Below are 22,759 nucleotides of genomic sequence, written 5' to 3'. Positions count from 1 at the left end.
CTGTATATTACCCCTAAGCTTATGTGAGACTAAATTGTAGTTATTACACTTTACCCAATATTCTCTCATAAGCACAGTACAGTGATCATACTGAAAAAACTTAATGTCGATGCAATACAACTATCTTATATATACAATTTATATTTTTGTGTATTGAGTGTATTTTTCTCAGTATTTTTATTGTCTAAATAGTATCTGTCATAGCTTTTTCTTCTATCCAGCACCTGATCAAGGATCACACATTAAATTTAGTTGTAATGTCTCTTTTATCTCTAGAATAGTTCCTTTATTTTACTTTGTTTTTTTAGTCTGCTATAACATTTGAAATTTTGAAGAGCCTAGACCGTTGTTTGCCATGATGCTCCTCAATTTGCATTTATCTGATTATTTCCTTATGATTAGGTTCGGGTTAAACATTTTTGGCAAGAATATTATGTAGATAGTGTGTGTTTTTCTGTGTATCACATCAGGAGGCATAAGATATTGCTTTGTTTTATTATTAGTGATCCTAAATTTGACTACTGGGGTAAAGAGGTTATTTATTAGTCGTCCTGAATTTAACTACTTGATGTTTCCATTGTAATTTTTAAGTAATTTATGGGGTAATACATGGAGTTTGCGTGAACCCTTTCAAGCAGTGGTTGTAGCAGCCATTGACTGTCCTAGCCTGAAGCAGTTAATAGAATGGTCATTGTAAACAGAATACATTTACTGGTTTACAATTCTTCTGTGAAGAAGAGTCCTCCCCCCCACCGTTGTTGTTGTTGTTTTTAATTTTAAGAATCACTGATTTTTATAGTCCATTATGGGATTTCTGGATTTCTGATGCTCAGATTTGACCAGTGTAGACCCATCCCGGCTGACTCCTGACACTTTTTGATATGTCCCTCTTCAGTCTTTGAACTCTTCCTTACTTTCTGGAACAACAAAACATCCCAGTCTTCCCTTGTGCTTTGCCTGATTCAACCTGGTTCCTTTTAGAAAAGATTTGGAACTGATTCTGGTGGAAGGTGTTAGTGGAGGACAAACTCTGGCTTGGGGAGGTGGCCTAGGATGGGGGGAAGTTGGTGCCAGAGGATCAAGCTCAGAGATTATTTTAGTCATGCAAGCAGGAACTGGCGAGGACCACAGTCAAAGCAGTGGGGGTGGAAAGGAGCCCTGATTGGTGAAAAGTTTCTGAAATTTAAAAATTCATTTAGCGGGACTTCCCTGGTGGTCCAGTGGTTAAGAATCTGCTGTTCCAGTTCAGGGAACACGGGTTTGATCCCTGGTTGGGGAACTAAGATCCCACATGCCGCTAGACTACTGAGTCCTCACACTCTAGAGCCCGCGCCAAAACTAGAGAGAAGCCCGCACGCCACAACTAAGACCCGACACAGCCAAATAAATAAATAAATAAATAAATAAATATTTTTTAAAAAATTCACTTGGTGACCGTTTAGATGCGCAGGTTGTACGAGAAGAACAAGAGTGACTCTGTGTGTCAAGCCTGTGACTCTGGGTGACGGGCGATTCTGAGTGTTAAGAGCAGATTTATGAGGTGAGGTACAGAGTTCAGTCTTGGTCACGAGAAGTCTGAGGTGCCTGCGGGGTTTCCAGGTGGAGATGTGTCTGGTGGGGAGGAACAGGAGCTCAGGAGAGAGAATACTTGGGAGTCATCTTACAGAGTTAGGGCAGATCTTTTCTCTTTAACTGGATTATAAGCCCTATGTGACTAAGAGTTGTATATACTTGTTTGAATCAGAATCTTTTTTTTTTTTTTTTTGGCTGCGCCTTGCTGCATGCCGGCTCTTAGTTCCCCGACCAGGGATCGAAGCCGTGCCCCCTGCAGTGGAAGCGCGGAGTCTTAACCACTGGACCACCAGGGAAGTCCTTGTATATGTATACTTGTTTGAAATTCCCCACAACCTATATGTTGTTCGCATGCAATTATGTATTTGTTCAGTTATTAAAAGGCAAAACATGAATTTGTTTTTTGATTCTGACAAGGTCTTTGAAAATGCTTTTTTTTTTTGTGAGTATAATTTTGAAAGCAACTATAAAAGCTTTAGTATATTTTGTTTTAAAAATTAGGATATCATACCATTTATTGATAAATATTGGGAGTGCATGACGACCAGACAGAGACCTGGGAAAATGACCTGGCCAAATAACATTGTTAAAACGATGGTAAGTAGGCTAAAATTGATTAGACTCAACATTTAGAAAACCAGTGTTCCTTGTAAGAATTTATATATATGTATGTGTATATATATATTTTTTTGGTCTCACTGAAATAATGTGATGACTGAGAAAATGAGAACAACTTAGTATTAAATCTTGGAGCGCAATTGTAAATTTTAATAGTTTTCACACAAAATCAGTAAATTGTACATTGTGTCTTAAATGAAGACATGGTAGTTTTATGTATGACGCTGAAACCTTTGTCCAGTGCACTTTGGCAAGTATAATTTTTTATATTGAAATTGGAGACAATTGTTTTCATTGATTAAAAAAAAAAAACAAAACTCTGAACATTACTGTCCTTAGAATTAGAGAGAGCACCTGGGGAGAAGTCAGCGCAAGCTGTTAACAGTATTGTATCTCTGTGAGATGCAGGGATGGGTGAGGGTTATCAAGGACAGTGGCTCTCATTTTTTTAAGTTTCTCTATTGTTTGAATTTTTTGATGGTCATGCATTAATTTTCTAATCAGGGAAAAACAATACTGTTGTGTGTTGGGTTTTTTCTGGTGAGGGGCGGGCTTTGGGATTTGGAGATTACACCTAGGGATTGGAGTTAGCAGTTCATCATCCATTCATTTTAAGTATAAAATTTCCAGTAATACTAAAATACTGTTTCCTTTTAGAGTAAAGAAAGAGATGTATTCTTAGTAAAGGAACACCCCGATCCTGGGAGTAAGGACCCAGAAGAAGATTACCCCAAATTTGGCCTTCTGGATCAGGTACATTAATATGCTTCATAATCCCCTTTTGATTTTTAAGCCATGGGGACAGAGAGAATCAGCCTTTGTTTACATTTGTATATTTGCCACTTACAAATGCCCATAGCATGGTGGGTTCCAAATAAATGGTTCTTACTACACATGGAAAGAAAGAACACTCACCTTAAACCGGGAGACTGGTGTTTTAGTTCTGGCTCTTCCCTAAAATGTTATGACTCGATGCGTGTCACTTTTATCTTTTTTAACTTCCATTTCCTCACTTGTAACACAAATATGCCATTCCAAGTTATTTCTCCTTTTCTTTCCATCTCAAATTTTGCTCTAAAAACATTTGTTAGTGTGAAGAAAAATTTGCTGTGAAGAAGAATTTGTGTTGTGTATCTAGCATAATATGAGGAAAAAGAAAACTTCCCCTCTTTGTTTAAATGGCAGGGGTCACATCCAGCATCTCAGGAGATCAAATCTTTCAGCTGTGCCTTAAAATGTTTGATTTGCCCATATTGAAAATTTAAGATTTCATATAGAAATTCAGATTTCTGCCTTTTCTTGTAAAATGCGAAGCTCTAAGAGAAAAAAATTAGAAGCTCTGACTACACTGGGTCTGGTTCCCACAGGGAGGTGCACCCTTGGCCTGGCCGTACCCCCCAGCACGGGTTGGTTGCCACTCATCCTCATTCTTAAACCACTTGGATCCTTACACTTGGCTGCCTCACACGTGTTACTGGCTGATCCCTGAAGCATCTAAGTTTGGGACCTCTGCAGGTTTCAGATCTAGGTTGTCATTCAATTAGAATTTCTCCTGTTCTTTTGAGCATTGCCAGGTTGGTTTGATTAGATAGCCTCCCTTTATAATTGAATATTTTTCCCTCTAGGATCTTAGTAACATTGGTCCTGCTTATGACAACCAAAAACAAAGCAGTGCTGTGTCTACCAGTGGGAATCTAAATGGTAAGTGTTTCAGTGTCTCATCGATGAAATACCTGTAAGCTGTTGAATCCAGATGTGCCTAGAATTGGGCAGTCTTTGGGTTGACTCTTAACTGGATATTTACTAAGATGCTTTAAAGTCCAAATCTCAATTTTTAGGAGCTAGCCAAGGGTTTGACAGATGGTAGTAGGGGAGAACTTTTTGTCATTTTACACTACAGTTTGGTCTTAAGTGAAACAGATTTAGCATAAAACAAGGTACAATTTTAAGGTCAGATTCGCTGTGTTTATATTAGACTCCCCATCTGTATCTTCATAACTAACACTTAATTTAGATTCACTTGCTCTGCACTCTTTTTCCTTAATTCAGCTGTTATATAATACACTTCCTGCCCATCTTCTCATTTTTCTTGCCCTTAATCTTCAGCTTATTCACATGACAGCATTTCTGTGTTTATCACCCACTGTAGCATATTTTTCTCTCTAACCCATCTAAGAGCAGGAAAGCCCTTTGCTGCTAATGGTAATCTAATGAGAGTGGGTATAATGGGGAGGTAGCTAGCTATTCATCTGACACATGGTGTCATTACCTTGTCTTTTGGAGTGGTAGCATCTTAAATATGTAATCATTTCCACTGTTACTAATATTCTAAGATGGGTGGGAAATAGCTAAGTGTATTGTTCATCTTTTTACATTATTTGTTAAAATTACGTAATTGTTAAATTTTAATCTCCTTTTAATTGTTAAAATTTGACAAATACATGGTGCCACTTCTGTTCTTACAGGTGGAGCCTCTTTTGGAGGTGAATTCCTCCTCTGTCTTCTTTCAGCCTCTCAGACTTAAGTATTTTGTGTTTTGGAAAATGCTTTTCGCTGAGTTGTGGTAGAAGCTAAACCTAAGTTAAATTTTTAAAGCATTGTGGAGATGGTGGCAGTAGCACTCGATATGAAACAGTAGTTCCGGTTTAATGTTAGTAATTGGAAGCTTGTACGTTGTCATATTCTGCCTAACATGGCCAGCAGTCCCCTTTGTGTTGCTTGTTTTGTTCAAGATGGATCTAAAACTTCTCTCAAAATAATTGAAATGCAGATGCCAATAAAAACTTAATAGTTTTTTGATGAAGGTAACTCTAACTAGAGATGTTAATGTTGCAGCCGTTTAACATTAAGCCTTTTATGAGGACTAGGAATGACAAGCTGGTATGTTCGTAAAAGGAAGTTCAGTATGAATCTGGTCCTGTCTATGCAGAATATGACCTGCCTTCTGTGTCTTGATCCTCTTTTTATTGCAGCAGAACTGCTGATAATTTCCAAGCTTGCCCCAAATTAAGACACAGTACTTCATGCAGTTGTTTACATAAAGGTGTTTTCCTACAGTCCAGGGATATTTTCTGGAAGTTGGAAAAACAAACTGAGAGGGATGACAGAACTGGACAAATATTTCAGAGTACCTATTTTAGAAATATACAAGGTAGTATTCCTTGTGGCCCTTGTATGTAGCTCATTTTTTAAAAAAAGAAAATTTATAAATTCTCTATGGGTATTTTCTCTTAATTCCACAAGCCAGGTTAGTCTAACCTAAATTCGGGGCGTTGGCACAATTTTAATAATTGTAAAGATCGCCTGCTAAATTTAAAGCCGCCTTTCCTGCTTGTGTCACAGACAGCCACATTGGATGCCTAGGAGCGCTGGACAGAAACACCTTTTTAGTACCTCTGTTTTTGTTTCCCACGTTTGGTGTACTTTTGTCTTGTTGGAAGTTCAAGTCCAGCGCTTTAGCAGATGCTGTGCCTCTCTTATGCTTATGGAGTGTGCGCCATGTGGAGTTCAAGCACGCGCGCACCCCCCTTATAGTGAGGACGTTCTCTCCTTATGGGTGTTTGTATTCACTTGGGTGGAGAAGGGTTTTATCCATGCACTTGTTTCTAGCTGTGGGTGTTTGGAATCTGAACGAGTGGAAATGCATTTGTGTCACATCCTCGGAAAGTGTACTAGTAGTTGCAGTTCATTTAAGAAGCGAAGGTCGAAACCCTAACACAGGTAGCGTTAGTGCTAGGTTCACTGGGCTTAACTGCCAGAACCCAGAGTCCTGGGGTGGGAGCCGCTCAGCAGACTCGTTCTGAACCAGGGGGAAGCGCAGTCTGCTTTCAGGCAGGAGATCCTCCTGTGGTGTTACACAAATGCACGCTGGGAGTGTCAGTCCCCGTGGAGTGTCAGCATCCCCACGGGGCGTCTGTCACAGCTCATTGAAAGTGATCTGCCTTTTCTTTAAAGGGGGAATTGCAGCGGGAAGCAGTGGAAAAGGAAGAGGAGCCAAGCGCAAACAGCAGGATGGCGGGGCCACAGGGACCACCAAGAAGGCCCGGAGGTGGGCAGAACACCCGCCCCACTCACCTCTGTTAGAGCGCCCTCTGCGGCTGGCAGAGTCCGTCAGCAGGGAAGAGCTCAGGTGTCTGAGGACGCAAGCCTGTCCCTTTTTCTCAGATCCTTAGCACTTTGAGGGGTAAATGAGCCCCAGACTAGGTGACCTGTTTTAGGAACTTGTTACTAAGTGAAACAGCCCTGGGGCAACAGCCCTGGGGCAGCACGCCTGTGGTGATTTACCTGGGAGCAAAGTTCCATTAAGGCTTCTTGAGGAAGAGTAGATGAACCAGAGAGAGTGAAACCGATATTGAATGTTAGCCCTTTTACGTAAACTTTCTGCCTCTCCCCTCTCATGGCTGTTCCCTTCACTTTGTTCAATACTGAGGTGGCGAAATCCAGGTCAGTTCTTATTCAGCCTGGAAACAGGTAGTAAGTGCTCATAGCTGTTGAGTTTCTGTTCACTAGTTATAGTAATATACTAAAGGCAACTGCCCCTGTTCCTCTGTACCCTTTCTCCCCTGTGATCTACTGGCTCAGTTTCATAGATACCCATACAGATAAAAGTAATTTTCATTTCCCCGTTTTGCCAGCAGAGGGCAGGATGATCTATTTGAATAATGAAAAGCATTTGAAGTTGCATGTGTTCCAGCTGAACTCTAATAAATCAGAGGCCTTTTTTATGGAAGTGAAGGCACTGGAGCTAGAAGGGGTTTTAGTTTCTTGATTTTATTTTTTCCTTTCTGCAGTGACCCTTTGTTTTCTGCTCAGCGCCTTCCCCCTCATGGCTACCCCTTGGAACACCCATTTAACAAAGATGGCTATCGGTATATTCTAGCTGAGCCCGATCCCCACGCCCCTGACCCTGAGAAGCTTGAACTCGACTGCTGGGCAGGAAAACCGATTCCTGGAGACCTCTACAGAGCCTGCTTGTATGAACGGGTTTTGTTAGCCCTACATGATCGAGGTAGGTAAGCTATTAATGATCGTGTTGGACCCAGTGTTACTTTGAACTTCTGTCGTCAGCTGTGTCCCGTCTAGAATTCGACGGACACGTCAGTCTGCTACCGCTCCCTCACCCCCATCTCTGGCTAGACCCAGCCAGGATGTGCAAGAAATAATTTCTTCCTTTTCTCTTCTTATAAGCTCTAGCCAATTATATATGGTGTGTGGGTTTTTTTTTAACTAATTTTAAACTTACAGTACAGTTGCAAAAATAATAGAATTTCCATATATCCCTCATCAAGCTTCCCGTAATAATAAGATCTTACATAACCATAGTACAGTTATCAAAACCAGGAGATTAACATCGGTAAATGCTATGAATGAAACTAAAGACTTTATTTAAATTTCACCAATTTTTCCTCTAGTGCCTCTTTTCTAGGATCTCACATTGCATTTAGTTATTTCTCCTTAGTCTGTTGCAGTATTAATCAGTTACTTTGTTGACTGTTCCTCAGTGAGGGTCTGTCTGACTTTTTTTCATGATGAGACTGAGGTGTTGCACTTTTGGAAGAACACCGCAGACGTGAATCCTTCCCACTGCATCACCTCATGAGCTGGTGATGTCGATGTGTCTTATTATTGGTTGTGTTGTCTTATTATTGGTTGCGTTAAGGTGGTTTCTGCTGTCTCTCTCTACTGTCTTTCCCTTTATAGTTCATAAATATCTTAGGGAAAGATACTGCGAGGCTATGCAAGTATCCCGTTTCTCTGTAAAGTTTTGCCCACTAATTTTAACATCCATCAGTGGATCTTGTTGGCAACAGTTGTTAATGTGGTATTTGCCTGATCATTTGCTATTTATTCCTTCCTTTCTTTATTATTTAATTGATTATTTTTATCAGTGTGCATTTAACAGATATTTATTTTATTTTGTTGCTCAAATTACTCCAGCTTTGGCCATTAGGAGCTGCTTTAGGTTGGTTCCTGTGTTTTCCTTTTTTTTTTTTTTTTAATTGAAGTATAGTTGACTTACAATATTGTATTACTTTCAGGTGTACAACATAGTGATTCAATATTTTTGTAGATTATACTCCATTTAAAGTTATTATAAAATAATGGCTATATTTCCTGATGCTGTACAATATATCCTTAAAGCATCATTTTTTTTTAATTGGGGTATAGTTGCTTTATTTATTTTTTATAGGGTATTTGTTTTATGCATAGTGGTTTGTACCTCTTGATCCCCTAACCCTATCTCGCCCCTCCTCCCTTCCCTCTCCTCCTGGTAACCACTAGTCTGTTCTCTATATACGTCAGTCTCTTTCTGTTTTGTCATGTACATTCATTTGGTTTTTTAGATTCCACATATAAATGATAACAGAGTATTTGTCCTTCTCTGTCTGATTTAGTTCGCTGAGCATAATACCCTCCAGGTCCACCTACATTGTTGCGAATGGAATCTTGTGTCCTTTCGATAAGCGCCATCATTTTTTTTTTCCTTACTTGCTGGCGTCACAAGATGTTTTTGGTTCATCTCATATTTTCCGTGCTCCAGGCCAAGTATCGGCTCCTTCTCCAAGGAGCCCGGGTTCCTTTGATTGGAGAATGGTGTTTAGAAATGAAGATGTGAGCGTTTGGTGTGCTTACTGTTACAGGGTGTTGCTTCTAGGCTTCCGCAGTGGACCGAGGTGGGAAATGTATGTCCGTATCCTGACCGACACGTATATACATGCCTATACTGAGTTTACTGTGCTACCTTGGATTTTAATCAAACACCACAAGGTTGTTCCAGCCTTCCACCTTTCCATATTTGTAACTTCTTTCTTGAACAGTAAGAGACCTGACTCTAATTACCTCCAATACATTTTCTTACTCGTTCATGTCTAATATGCACATAAGGTGGTTTGAGAATTGCAAACCACTGTAGGAAACATTCCCTAACTAGATTACAGCATTTATGTACAGCTCTTTCTGTCTTAGCCTTGCATATCCCATCAGGATACTGCTAACTTAGATTAGTTCTTTCCTTCCCCACCTCCTTCAGTGTGCTTATGGTTTTCATTTGTGATACGGTAGGCTCAGTTGTTAGTGTTGGTATGCCATTTGGGGTTCTCCCACATCTTGGGGGCATGTGCGTCTGTGTCAGGGGAGTGTGAAGGGTGTGTGCAACATTACTGTAGTTCTAGAGCTACTGTTGTTCACAAAGGTTTGCCCAGAGTCATCCCTCCTCACCCCTGCTGCCCCACTCTCATTTCCTCTTTTTCTCCCACTTTCCCACCCACCCTCTACATGACCAGTCTCTCTAGTTTCTAGTTCATCCTTTATTTCTTCTGCACAGGTGAGCACACACGTGTGTATTTCCTTTTATCTCCTTTTTTCATACATGAAGGGCAGCATACTGTAGATAGTCTTGCATTTTGCTTCATGCCGTTACTCCATGCCAGTTCAAAGAGCTCGTCCTCATTTTTTTCTTTTTTTAACTTTATGATATGGCATTATGTGGATGTACATGGTTTATTCAACCACTCTGAATATGGGCACTTAGATTGTTTCCAGGATTTTGGATTCATCAAGAGGCAGTGAATAACCATGGGCTTGTGTGTTTTTATATTTTTGGTGGTATACGTTCATGGTTGAATTCTAGAAGCGGAATTGCTGGACCAAACGGTAAGTAAGTATATACCTAGTTTTGTTAGATATTGCCAAATTCCCCTTCACATGGCTGTGCCGGTTTGCATTCCCATCAGCAATGTAGAGAATGTTTGTTTCCCCATAACCTCACAAACAGAAGGTGTTGTCCTAGATTTTAATTTTGGCCAGCCTGGGAGGTGAGAAATGGAATCTCAGTGTTTTAATTTGTGTTTCTTTGAGTTTGAACATTTTCTTTCATGTTTAAAAGTCATTACCTTGTGAATTATGTTTGTGTTTTTTTATTTCCCATTTTTCTGTTGGTATTTTGGTCTTTTGTCCCTTTATGTGCTAGGGATGTTAGTTAGCCCTTTGTTTGTGGAATATGTTGTAAACATTTTCTCCCAGTTTTTCAGTTGTCTTTTAACTTTGTTTATGACTTTTTTGTCATGCAAAACTCTTTTTAATGTATAATAGTTCTTTTAATGGCATAATTTATTCAATTATTCAGAGAATAGCATTCATTATCCATTAGAATGTGAAAGTGAATTTAAATAAACTACTTTTAGACAAGTGTACCTCATGGATTTCTTTGCTGTTTTTCTGAAGTATTAATGCAAATCCAGATAGCCTATTATTTCACCCATAGATATCTCAGTATTTATCTCCAACGAGGATTTTAAGAAACATAACCACTGTGCCGTTATCTTACCCGATAGAGGTGAATAATAATTTCTTAATTATTCCATACTCAGTCCATATTCACATTTCCACAGTTGTTTAAAATATGCCTCTTTCAGTTGTTTCTTTGAATTGAATCTAAACATGTCCATATAGTTATTCCATTGGGAAGCCCATTCATTATTTCTTGAATTGATGCTAAAAGCTGTAACACTTGTACTGATGCTAGTCATTCAGAAGTGAAGGAGTCGAGTGAAGTCACTTGGACGTAATCCCTCAGTTTCATGACCATGGTACATGGATCGGTTTGACTCCTGTGAGTGACAAGCATACTTTGATAGTAGGGAAGGGCCAAATAAGTGACTTCAGGGTTTAAGAAGTGAGCCTTGTCGTGTTTCGCTCTACATAATAACTATAATTCTGGAGGGGAAAAAATGGGAGAACACTGGCCCTTATTTAGCAGTAACATGTTAGAACTTAATGCGTAGGATAGCAGTGGCTGCCTGCTGTTTATGCTGAGCCTTTTAAAAGTTAACAATAAATCTATATTGTATCTTTTAAACTTTTTATTTTGAAATAGTCTCAGATTTATTTAAAACAAAAAAGTTGTAAGAACAGTACTAAACTTTTTTTTTTTCCTGAACTACTTGAGAGTCAGTTGCCATGATGCTGTCTCACCTTTGAGAACTTTGTTGTGTATTTCTTACAAACAAGGACATTCTCCTTGTGTTACCTAGTGCTGCATAACAAATTACCATAAAGCTTAGCATTCTAAAACTACCAGTGTTTATCATCCCATAGTTTCTGAGCGTTGGGAATCTGGGAGCAGCTTAGCTGTGTGGTCTGGCTCAGGAAAACTCAGGAAGTTGCAGTCAAGCTCTTAGCTGGGGATGGCGGTCTGTTTCCAAGATGGCTCAGTCACGTGGCTTTGACGGGACACCCTCAGGTCCTCACTATGTAGGCCTCTCCATAGACTGCTAATTTGTCCTCATCCATGGAAGCTAACTTCTCCTAGAGCAAGTTCTCCAAGAGAGCTGTGAAGAGTTTGACCTATCTTGAAGTGGGACAGTCACTTCAACTTCATTATATTTGTTACAAGAAATAAGTCGCTAAATTCAGCCCACACTCAAGTGGAGGGAAATTAGGCTCCACCTCTTGAAAGGAAGAATATGAAAGAACTAGTGGATATTTTTTTAAACTTTCACATCTTACAGAACTGACACAACAATCAAAATGAGGAAATTAGCATCTGATTACTACCATCCAATGCTCATGTTCTATCCAGGTTTCCCCAGTTGATCCAGAATGTCCATTATAGCAGAAGGGTCCAGTTGAGAATCATTTGCTGCATTTAGTTGTCGTGACTCTTAAGTCTTCAGTCTGGAACAGCTTCTCCATCTTTCCTAGACTTTGACCTTGACGCTTTTGAAAGTTAGAAGGCGGTTATTTTACAGAATATCCCTCAGTTTGGTTTCCTCTCGTTCCTCATGATCCAAGTTCTGCATCTTCAACAGGAATATCACAGAAATAATCTCACATACTACATCCAAGTCACAGTGTCCCTTCCAGTTGGTTTAGATTGTCCCCTTATGTTACATAATGGTTTCTTAGTAAAGTAAGACTCAAACTATACGCAAAGGTCGAGAGGTGAATACAGTGAAGCTCCACATAGTTTTCATCCAGATTTAACAGTTATCAAGGTTTTGCCGTATTTGTTTTATCTGCTCCTTTGTTTCACTGTCTCTTTTTTTTTTAATTTTTAAGAAGTAAGTCTCACCCTATGTACTCTTAAAAATATGTATCTCTAAAAAGTATGGAGTTTGCTTTTATAGCCACAAGCTCTTATCACACTTAGCAAAACATATAATTCCTTGCTATCATCTGAATTCAGTCCAAATCAGATTTCCTTGATTGTCTCAAATATCTTTTTGTCTTCCCACAAAATACTTACTAATTACAAAGGGGAAATAGTAATTTTATAGTGGAGAAACCTGGAAGGCACCACCTTAACCAAGTGATCAGAGTTTAACATCACCATTTGGACAGCGTGTGCTTCCTGACCTGACGTACTGAGAGGCCTGGCAGTACTGCAGTGGTGTCCCGGCAGAGGCATGACCTGGACCCAGACAGGAGGAAGCATCGGACAGACCTGTTTGAGGGACAGTTCTACAAACCAAGTGACCAGTACCCTTCAGAATGTCAGGGTCATGAAAGACCTGAGGAGACACGACAACTAGATGAAATGGGGGATCTTGGATTAGATCCTGGAACAAAAAAAGGATGTTATTTGGATAATTGGTTTAACTCGAAGGTGACCTATAGATTAATGTAACAGTATTGTGTCAATGTCAGTTTTCTGGTTTTGATCCTTGTGTGATGGTCACAGATGGTGTTAACACTTGGCAAGCCGAGTGAAGGACATGTGAGGACTCCACTATTTTTGAAAGTTTGAAATTGTTTCAAATAAAAAGTCTTCTAAAGGGTGGTTTATTCACATCAGGATCCAAACACATTACAACTGGTGTGTTATATTTTAGGGAATAGACAAGTATAATTAGTTTTAACCTGCCATCTTAAATAATCCATTTAATAAAAACTGCTTACTTGACAGCTTTCTTCCTTTTTCTTTCTTTCTCCTCCTTCATCTATATCTGGAGACTTTTAAACTCCTGAACTAATATTTCAAATTCCTGACTTGATATTTCTGATTTTTTTATTTCGTTTTACTGGAGGGTAAGAGTTTGTGGCAGTTGTCTCCAAGTATTTCAAATAAGTTGCAGGCCTTTGTTTTAATCTCCGTCACTGCAGCTCCCCAGTTAAAGATCTCCGATGACCGGCTGACTGTGGTCGGAGAGAAGGGCTACTCTATGGTTCGGGCTTCTCATGGGGTTCGGAAAGGTGCCTGGTACTTTGAAATCACGGTGGATGAGATGCCGCCAGACACCGCTGCCAGGCTGGGCTGGTCCCAGCCGTTAGGTAAGCTGGGGCTATGATACGGACGTGGCAACAGGTGGAGAGGTATAGACCATCTGGCTGAGCTTCACGACTTGTAGGCTTATTGGATTGTGGTCATAAAATTCAATTCCTGAGGGTTTAGGTGGTTTGCAGTTCCTAGGAATATTTTTATAATTCATTGCTTGTGAGAAATAGTTTGTTAGCCATTTTACAAAACTGGCAAAAAAGTAAGAATAAAAAAGGAGTAGAATATTTTCCTTTAGCAAACCAGAGTTGACTTGCAGTTCTGACTTCCTGTGTATCTTTTTATTGGGACAGGTAACCTTCAAGCTCCCTTAGGTTATGATAAATTTAGCTATTCTTGGCGGAGCAAAAAGGGGACCAAATTCCACCAGTCCATTGGCAAGCACTACTCTTCTGGCTATGGACAGGGAGATGTCCTGGGGTTTTATATCAGTCTTCCTGAAGACACAGAGACAGCCAAGTCACTGCCCGATACCTATAAAGATAAGGTGAGTCTGTCCTCCCGAGAGATTCCTGGGTTTGAAGACCCGTGGTAGCTGATGCCTTCAACTGTGTGTTCTCTTAGTGATGCTTATCCATTTACATCTTTCCCAACATTTCATTTTGAAAATTTTAAGACATAACAAAATTGAAAGAATTTAGAAGTCAGTGTCCAGATACCCATCACCTAGATTCTGCCATTAACATGTTATCCATTCATTCCTCCACCCACACACCCACCCATTCATCTATGTTTTTTTAACCCCCCGCCAAGTACTTAAGGGTGCATATCATTAGCTAGAGATTAACTTTTGTTTAGTTTTTTCTTTTGATATAAAATTTACAATATAAAATGAAATGTACAAATTTTAAGTGTATGTTCATTGAGTTTTGAGGTTGAGCCAAACCCCTGTGGAGACGCTGAATCTTACACCTCAGGATGTTCCCTCAGACTCCATCCTAGTCAGTGTCAGCTCCTACCCCCACTGAGGCGACCACTGTTGTGAATTTTTCCCCACATCACAATTCTGTTCCATTAGTTTTGCTTGTTCTTGAACTCATGTAAATGGAACCATGCAGTGTGTGATCTTTTGTGTCTGGCTTTTATTGTTTGTCATAATGCTTTTGAGATTCTTCCATGCTGTTACAGGAATCTGTGGTTTGTTCCTTTTTACTGCAGGGTAGTTTCCATTGTGCAATACCACAGTGCTTGCCTATATTCCTATTAATGGACACTGGGGCCATTTCAAGTTCGGGTTTATTATACATAAAGTTGCTATGCATATTCTTGTACAGACCTTTTTTGTCAACATGTTTTTATTTCTTTTTGGTCATTGCCTAGAAATAGAATTACTGGGTCATTGTACATTTAGTTTTATAAGAGATTGTCAGACTCTCCATTCCCACTAACAGTGTATGAGTATTTTAGTTGCACTACATCCTTGCTAGCATTTGTTGTTATCAAACAATTCTAGCCACTTTGGTGGGTGTGTAGTAGTATCTCGTTTGGTTTAAATTAGCATTTCTTTGGGGACTAATGATATTGGACATTTTTTCATGTGCTTACTGGCCATTCATCTGCTTTTGTGAAGTTTCTGTTCAAATATTTTGACTTTTTAAAAAAATTGGGTTGTTCGTCTTCTTAATGAGTTGTAGGAGTTCTTCATATATTCTGGATTACAGTCTTTTGTTGGAAATGGCTTTTTAAAAAGTATTTTTCTCCTACTCTGACTTTTCTGTTCATTTTCTTAATGGTGTCTTCTGATGAACTGAAGTTCTTAATTTTTATGAAGTCCATCTCAGATTTTTCTTTAGAATTATATTGCTTTCTATGAGTGAATAAATCTTTGCCTGCTCTCAGGAAGTCATGAAGGTATTCTTCCATGTTTTCTTTGAAAACATGGTGTTAGCTCTTACATCTAGGTTTCTGATCCACCTTGAATTCATTTTTGTGAATGACATGGAGTAGAGGTCAAGGTTAGGTTTTTTAAAAATATAAATTTACTTATTTATTTTTGGCTGTGTTGGGTCTTCGTTGCTGCACGTGGGCTTTCTCTAGTTGCGGTGAGTGGGAGCTACTCTTCGTTGCGGTGTGTGGGCTTCTTATTGTGGTGGCTTCTCTTGTTGCAGAGCACGGGCCGTAGGTGTGCGGGCTTCAGTAGGTGTGGCATGCAGGCTCTAGACCGCAGGCTCAGTAGTTGTGGCGCACGGGCTTAGTTGCTCCGCGGCATGTGGGATCTTCCTGGACCAGAGCTCGAACCTGTGTCCCCTGCATTGGCAGGTGGATTCTTAACCACTGCACCACCAGGAAAGCCCCCAAGTTTAGGGTTTTTTTCTGTGTTGATACCCACTTATTCTAGCCCCATTTTTTGAAAACTCCTTTCCTCATTTCTTTGGTTCCTTTTGTGACAGTCCAATGACTGTGGAGATCTATTCCTGGGCTCTCTGTTCCGCTCATCTATTTGTTGACCTTTATTTCTGCCAGTGCCACACTGTCCTGATTATGGTAGCTTTAGAGTAAGTGCTTAAATCGGGTGGTGTCTCCTCCAAGGTTGTTCTGATAATAAGCAGTCAGAGCACATTGTATTGGTGGCATCACACTGCTGACTTTCGTCACTCCTGCCACCACCTAGAACCTTCAACCACATGAGTGCTTGGTTCTACAGTGCACAGAGGTCTACAGTTACCGCGAGGATACTGTTGGAATCCTTAAAATTATTTACTGTTTCATTTCCATTATAAAAATTTGTTTTTAATTTGAATAAGCAATTACTAATATGTCCATAAAATGGAATACTGTGGATCTGTTCAGAAGCTACATATCTACTATGTAGATATAAAATGACCTCAGGTGTATATTGTTGAATGAAAAAGTCAGGATGCAAATCAGAATAGATAGTATGCTACCATTTGTATGCCTTTTAATTTTGAAGATATTAATATATGCCAAGACTTTCTAGAAGGATACCTGGACACTGGAACAGTGATTGCTTTTGGCAACAGAAAACTGAGTGTGGAGGGACATGGTGGGAGAGATAGTCTTCATTTTGCGTTCTTGTATACCTCTTGAATTTTTTTCACCACGCTCAGTGTATATATGTGTGAAAAAATTCAAATTTAAGAAAATGAATGTCAGAGAATTCCCTGGTGGTCCAGTGGCTAGGACTCCACGCTTTCACTACTGAGGGTGCAGGTTCAATCCCTGGTCAGGGAACTAAGATCCCACGAGCCACGTGGTGCGGCCACAAAAAAAGTTAAAAAAAGAAAATTAATGTCATATGTTTACCTGGGAATGAATAGTTAAACAGAGTCTTGGGAACCAGTAAGAAAGGAGTGACCCAGAGACCACCTGTAGGAGAAACAGGTAGGGAACTAGGAGGGAAGGAAGTGACCCCCCCCCAAATCTTAGTAAGGGCCTTTTGTGAAAATATTTAATGAGCGTGTGCCATCTGGTAATTCTTAAGACACACATAGTTGTTCAAAATCTAACAAAGCTGACTCTGCGAAGATTTTAAATTTCTGTTCAGAACACAAGGACTCAGTGCTATTTGTGTGAATCTGGCTTTTTTTTTCCCCCCCATGATCATGTAGCTGATGCTTCATTTTTCCTTTTTTTTTTTTTTTCTTTCCTTCTCTCTTGGTTTTCAAGGCTTTGATAAAGTTCAAGAGTTATTTGTATTTTGAAGAAAAAGACTTTGTGGATAAAGCAGAGAAGAGCCTAAAGCAGACTCCCCATAGCGAGGTGAGTCATGGTCATCAAAATGTCAGAATTAGAAGAATTTGAACATTGGGTCCAACCCCCTTATTATGAAAGTGAGGGAATTGAGGCCCACAGGGTGGATGAAGGGATTTCTGCTAACAGAGCAGCAGCAGGGCCAGCGCAGTCTCCTGCCTGCCGTGTTTTGTTCTTTTGGGCTACCTGCTGCTGCCGTGAGAGGGATGACCTGGATTCTTAGAGAAAAGGGGGTATAAAACAGTGGCCAAATAAAGTCTGAGGGCAATTGAGGAAGCAAGTCAGAGATACTTAATCCTTTGTCAGAGGAGGTAGCAAGTGCGGAAGGAGGAAACTGGAATAGGAGATTCAGGGCCTCGCTGTGTGACCCGGGGGGCGGCAGGAGCTGTGATGGCTCGTTCAGTGCCTTCTAGAACTTTCCCTGCCTCCCTTCTCCAGGGTTGTTGGGAACATATTTGCCCAAGGTCATAGCACAATCAAAGAAGGGCTGGTACATCTGGACCAACCACAAGGGCCCAAAATAGAAGGGGAAGGGATGGAAGAAAGTTCTGAGCTGGAAACATTTTTCCATAAAAATGCTGTGAAGCCACCTGCATCAGTAATAGAAGCAAATGTAGGAGAAATAAACTAGGATTCCGATTGTCTTTAGGGAAAAAGTAGTAAAGGGAAACAGTTAATTGAGCTAAGGAGATAATACAGCCAGAAAATACAGCCAGGCAGAAGATAGCTCTTGCTGGGAAGAAGAGGTAGAGAAAGTTACTTCAGAAAAAGGAGCCTTTTCTGAAGTCCATCCATAGTGGTTAAGAGAATATTCAGGATAGTTTTGAGAGAGAAAGGACAAAGAAATGAGGATTCAGAGACTTTGACAGAAGATCCTGCGAGATTTTCAAAGTAGAAATGCAGAAGTGAGGACCTGAGGCAAGGGAAGGGGACAGATAAATGAGCTCAAAAGGGTATATAGTTCCAAGGGATCGTTACCTTTTATAAATATAATGTAATGAAAAACAGAAAGTGGAACTGTTTGATATAAGTAGCATGGGAATTCAGAAAACAAATAAACCTGAGGACCAAGAAAAAAAAAAAAACACCATTGCACCTCAAAAAAAACCAAAAAAAAAACCTGAGGACCAGCTGGAATAGTGCATGTAGATAGGCTCTGAAAAATCTAAGGTATTATATAAATGTCAGCTATTGCTATTACACAAGCTACATGCTATTCTTAGGATTTCTTCAAGTGCTGCCACCATACTGCTAATAAAGGGTTCTCCAACGGAGTTCTTTTTTAGTTTGTTCTTTTTTAAAATTCTGAAGTAAAACCGTGGTTTTTGTTTCAGATAATTTTTTATAAAAATGGTGTCAATCAAGGTGTGGCTTACAAAGATATTTTTGAGGGGGTTTACTTTCCGGCCATCTCGCTGTACAAAAGCTGCACGGTACGTATCGCCTGTTCATCCTGTGAACACAACTTGAGGGAGATAGGTGGACGGCTGTGGTGAAAGAGCCATAGATGGGGTTCTAGAAGGAAATCTGAAAGGCCTAGGAGTGGGATGGGAGCGTATTCCTCCTGTTACTGCTTGTTCCAAAAACATGTGGGTCCTCCAGGAAGTATCTGCTTGGACAGATAAAGATCATGCAGTTATTGTAAAGCCCCATACCTTTCCTTTGGATGTGCTGTGTGGCCACTGTTGTTCAGTGTAAAGGATCTAAAGTATTTACACGCATAAATCAATTTGGTATTATGTGTCGTGATAACCTACCATCATTAGTAACTGTTGCTTATAGTGATTTTTTTTAAAAATATGATCCAGCATGAAGGGACTATCATTAGAGCCTACCAGCTAAAAAAACCAAATTATTTGAAAAGGCAATGCCTGGAAGTTTCCATGTCCTCTTACTCTGTCAGTAGCCCCCATTGAAGTAATATAAGGAAATCTTTAGGTTATAAAGAGAAATCAGCACAAGTTTATTTTATTTACCTAATTCTTGATGGCTATTATAGGGTATTGACCACTTTTAGCAGTATTAATGTGTATCATTTGTTTCAGTTATACCGTGAATATCACAGCTACATTTAAAGCGAGAAATTTCCCATGTCACGTGAAGGTGTTCACTACTTTCTTCTTTTGTTTCTTCATGTCTGCTTGGATTGAATTTATCCCAGGTCTCCATTAACTTTGGACCATGCTTCAAGTATCCTCCAAAGGACCTCATGTACCGCCCTGTGAGTAACGTTGAACGTGTCTGCGTGCATCCTCAGTCTCCTTGCTGCACTTCCTCCAGTCTCACCTCCCCTCTCTGTTCCTTGTTCCTCCCGCAGATGAGTGACATGGGCTGGGGCGCTGTGGTGGAACACACTCTGGCTGACGTCTTGTATCACGTGGAAACAGAAGTGGATGGGAGGCGGAGTCCCCCGTGGGAACCCTGACCAAGTCCCCTTTTCTTTGCAGACACGGACTTCCTGGGGAATAATATGAGCGGGTTTTGTTTTTGTTTTTTAACTGTGGCAAATGTTTTCCCGAAGATACTGCAGAACACGGCCTCTGCTGTAGCAAATTAGAGGCCGGGTGGGTCTGAGAGAGACTCCCTGCCCTTCAGCACTCCCCCTTCTATCATGGCTTTTACTTCGTGTGCCATTCCCAACAGCTGCCGACCCTGGGATCCCATAAGCGCCCCGTGAACTGGGCCTGTGCCATGTACCCCACCAGCTGAGACTTGCTGCTTACTGTGTTTTCTAAGGAGTGGGTAACCTTGCCCAAGTAGCTAACATGTTTAAAGACATGTCCTTCTGCGGGCATTGCTTCCATCCCGCCTGGTTCCCAAGGAAGTGGTGGGCCTGTTTCTGAGAACAGCTGAAATCCATGGCTGTACATTCCAAACCAGTTTAACAGCTCTTTCCTTTCGCCGTGGGTGTGTTTTTGTTATTAATTTTGAGGTGTACCTTTGAACACTGGGATCTCTGAAACTACTAGGTCTGTAGAACTATACTTGTGAAGGGAACTTGCTTGCAGCTTTAACAATTAGAAACTCTTCCCAAATAAAACTTGTCTTCGAGTGTGTGTGGCACTTTGCTTCCCTTTCAGGTTGGGGTCCATGTGGCGACAGTGTCGGAACAGTAAGGCACTCTGAGGAAGGGGAGCCAGCCTTGGAGGAGAGACAGGTTTCTATCTCCACCCTCCCCCGTTGTTCGTTCCCTCCAGCCAATTTGACCACCCCCTCTTATCCTGTGAAACCCGACTCTCAAGAAGGTGAACAGGGGGCACTTCCCTGGGGGTCCAATGGCTAAGGCTCTGCGCTTCCAATGCAGGAGGCCCAGGTTTGATCCCTGGTCAGGGAACTAGATCCCACATGCCGCAACTAAAGATCCCACGTGCCACAGCTAAGACCTGGCACAGCCAAATAAATAAATAAATAAATAAATTTTAAAAAATAAATTTATTTATTTATTTATTTATTTTTTGCCTGCGTTGGGTCTTTGTTGCTGCACGTGGGCTTTCTCTAGTTGCAGCGAGCGGGGGCTACTCTTCGTTGCAGGGTGCGGGCTTCTCATTGCGGTGGCTTCTCTTGTTTCGGAGCACAGGCTCTAGGTGCGTGGGCTTCAGTAGCTGTGGCACGCAGGCTCAGTAGTTGTGGCTCACGGGTTCTAGAGTGCAGGCTCAGTAGTTGTGGTGCACGGGCTTAGTTGCTCCGTGGCATGTGGGATCTTCCTGGACCAGGGCTCGAACCCGTGTCCCCTGCATTGGCAGGAGGATTCTTAACCACTGCGCCACCAGGGAAGTCCTAAATAAATTTTTTTTTTTTAAAAAAGGTGAACAGGAACTTAAAAGGGTAAATGGTCTCCCTCCAGCTCTTCCCTTTGAACTTGTGTGTTGATCTGTGCAGGTTATCTTCCTGCCTTGCTTATCTTCCTTTGTAATACATGATGATTAAAGGACAGTTTTCAGAAGACTAAAAACTAGAATGTAAGAATGAGCCTTCCCCGGGGTCCCTGAGTGCTTCCCTGTCCCCCTTTTAATCAGTGGCAATGCAGTCCTCCCAGGATTGCTCCAGACTTCCCTGCGTGTAACTTCCTACCTAGGTTAATAGAGTGGTTCACCAAGAGTCCGGTAATATGTTGCCAAGGATCCCCATATATTATGCCTGTTTAATTTCCCAAATTTCAAGTGACTGTTGGTATCTTAACACAGAAGCTTTGACTAATGTATTTGTCTCCTAATGAATCACCCAGACCCAGGGTCTTTGTTTCGGTCATTCCACCTCTCTTAACAGGAAACCCAACAGAATCAGGCTGAGGTCTATTCATTCGTGGTCTTATGGAGCAGACTTGGTTATAAAGCTTCTGGATCATCAGGGTTTGAAGAACTCTAAGTAAACGAGGATGGTGTTATCTAGAGGAAGCTGGAGATGAATTCTTTGTAGCATGAATTACCACACATGTAAGTTATGCACCCACTCTCCATTTAAATGATCAAATTAGGGGTTTGTGCATTTCGCTTTCATAAATTGGAGGTTACAGAAATAATGATTTTTGCCTGTTTATACTGCATATTCTGTGTGTGTGTTTTGATTAGATTCATTTGAAGGGCTCAAAGAATACCCACTCTTCTTATAGTCCTATATAAAATGGTTTCTGTAAGCAGATCATCACTGACAATTCATTTTATTCCAGTGTAAAATTAAACAAGTGAGAAAATATCTCCCCAGGTACCTCAAAGACACAGTTGCATAGTTTGAAAAAGGCAAATTATAATCAAACTCAAAACCATGGTGTGTGTTGAAAGCCCATTTCTTTACTGTCAGCCTGTTCTCTTGAAACCGGAGCATATGTTGCTCTACACATCTTTCAACAAGTAACCCTTTCTCTTAGCTGGGAGTAGATGATAATTCTGTTCTAGAAACACTTTTACAATTATCCCATCTCACTCTGAAGCTCCTGGCTGGATAAACATAATTTCATCTATGCCAAAAATAGACTACTAAGAAACAATCAGAATAAATAGTAATAAATATCTCTATCAGTTGTAAATTCTCAGTACCTCCATAAATTATAACAGCATTCCTGCTACTGCTCATTTGTTTAATAAATAAGCTAGAATTCTAATTCCAAATGGTGTAAATCATCAATGCTGTTAGCACTGGAATGGAAGAGCTTCAAGTGTTTATGGAATGGAAAAGCTTCAAGTGATAATGGTTAGGTTTTCATCCTACTTATACATTTTAGCCAAATAACCCCATCTCAACTTACATTTTTTAAGCACCAATTCTCTGAATCTTGGAAAGGGATTTTGCTGTCACCCTATCACCCCTTCTTCCAGCCATCTCCTCCAAAATAGTAAAACATTGACCTGTTAAAGCAGAGAAATTGGCAGCCCCGAGTCAAGCTAAGAGGAAATGTAATAGACTCCAAACTAAAGATTCAGCTCCCTCTTTAGGTCTAAACAATCACTAATGGGAAAGTAATAAAATTTGCTTTTGTTTGATTTTATCTTAGTAATACCATTCTGTCACTCGCCTTTGGTTCTATCCTTTTAATTAGGTAAATAAAAATCTTCAGTCATGATCTTCATCTTCCAATGCCCGTTAATC

General features: G+C 40.4%; 1 protein-coding gene across 15 annotated transcripts in view; it reads left to right on the top strand.

The window, feature by feature from the left end:
• The window catches only part of ASH2L (ASH2 like, histone lysine methyltransferase complex subunit), a 51,365-nt gene that overhangs the window by 20,945 nt on the left and 7,661 nt on the right, over positions 1 to 22,759 (top strand). For 13 of the 15 annotated variants that reach the window (XM_059909643.1, XM_059909655.1, XM_059909653.1 and 10 more), the window contains 13 exons: positions 2,074 to 2,169; positions 2,848 to 2,943; positions 3,816 to 3,891; positions 4,656 to 4,673; positions 6,145 to 6,238; positions 6,981 to 7,198; positions 13,294 to 13,461; positions 13,759 to 13,952; positions 17,093 to 17,185; positions 18,511 to 18,609; positions 19,338 to 19,397; positions 19,494 to 20,333; positions 21,443 to 21,609. In XM_059909643.1, coding sequence (XP_059765626.1) covers positions 2,074 to 2,169; positions 2,848 to 2,943; positions 3,816 to 3,891; positions 4,656 to 4,673; positions 6,145 to 6,238; positions 6,981 to 7,198; positions 13,294 to 13,461; positions 13,759 to 13,952; positions 17,093 to 17,185; positions 18,511 to 18,609; positions 19,338 to 19,397; positions 19,494 to 19,601 — 1,320 coding nt within the window. In that variant the 3' untranslated portion in view covers positions 19,602 to 20,333; positions 21,443 to 21,609. The remainder of the gene's footprint in view (positions 1 to 2,073; positions 2,170 to 2,847; positions 2,944 to 3,815; positions 3,892 to 4,655; positions 4,674 to 6,144; positions 6,239 to 6,980; positions 7,199 to 13,293; positions 13,462 to 13,758; positions 13,953 to 17,092; positions 17,186 to 18,510; positions 18,610 to 19,337; positions 19,398 to 19,493; positions 20,334 to 21,442; positions 21,610 to 22,759) is intronic. The other 2 variants (XM_059909658.1, XM_059909657.1) reach the window with 1 other exon arrangement.

This window comes from Balaenoptera ricei, chromosome 21, assembly GCF_028023285.1.
Source record: "Balaenoptera ricei isolate mBalRic1 chromosome 21, mBalRic1.hap2, whole genome shotgun sequence".
NCBI classification, from domain to species: domain Eukaryota; kingdom Metazoa; phylum Chordata; class Mammalia; order Artiodactyla; family Balaenopteridae; genus Balaenoptera; species Balaenoptera ricei.
This window is presented reverse-complemented; position numbering and strand designations above follow the sequence as displayed.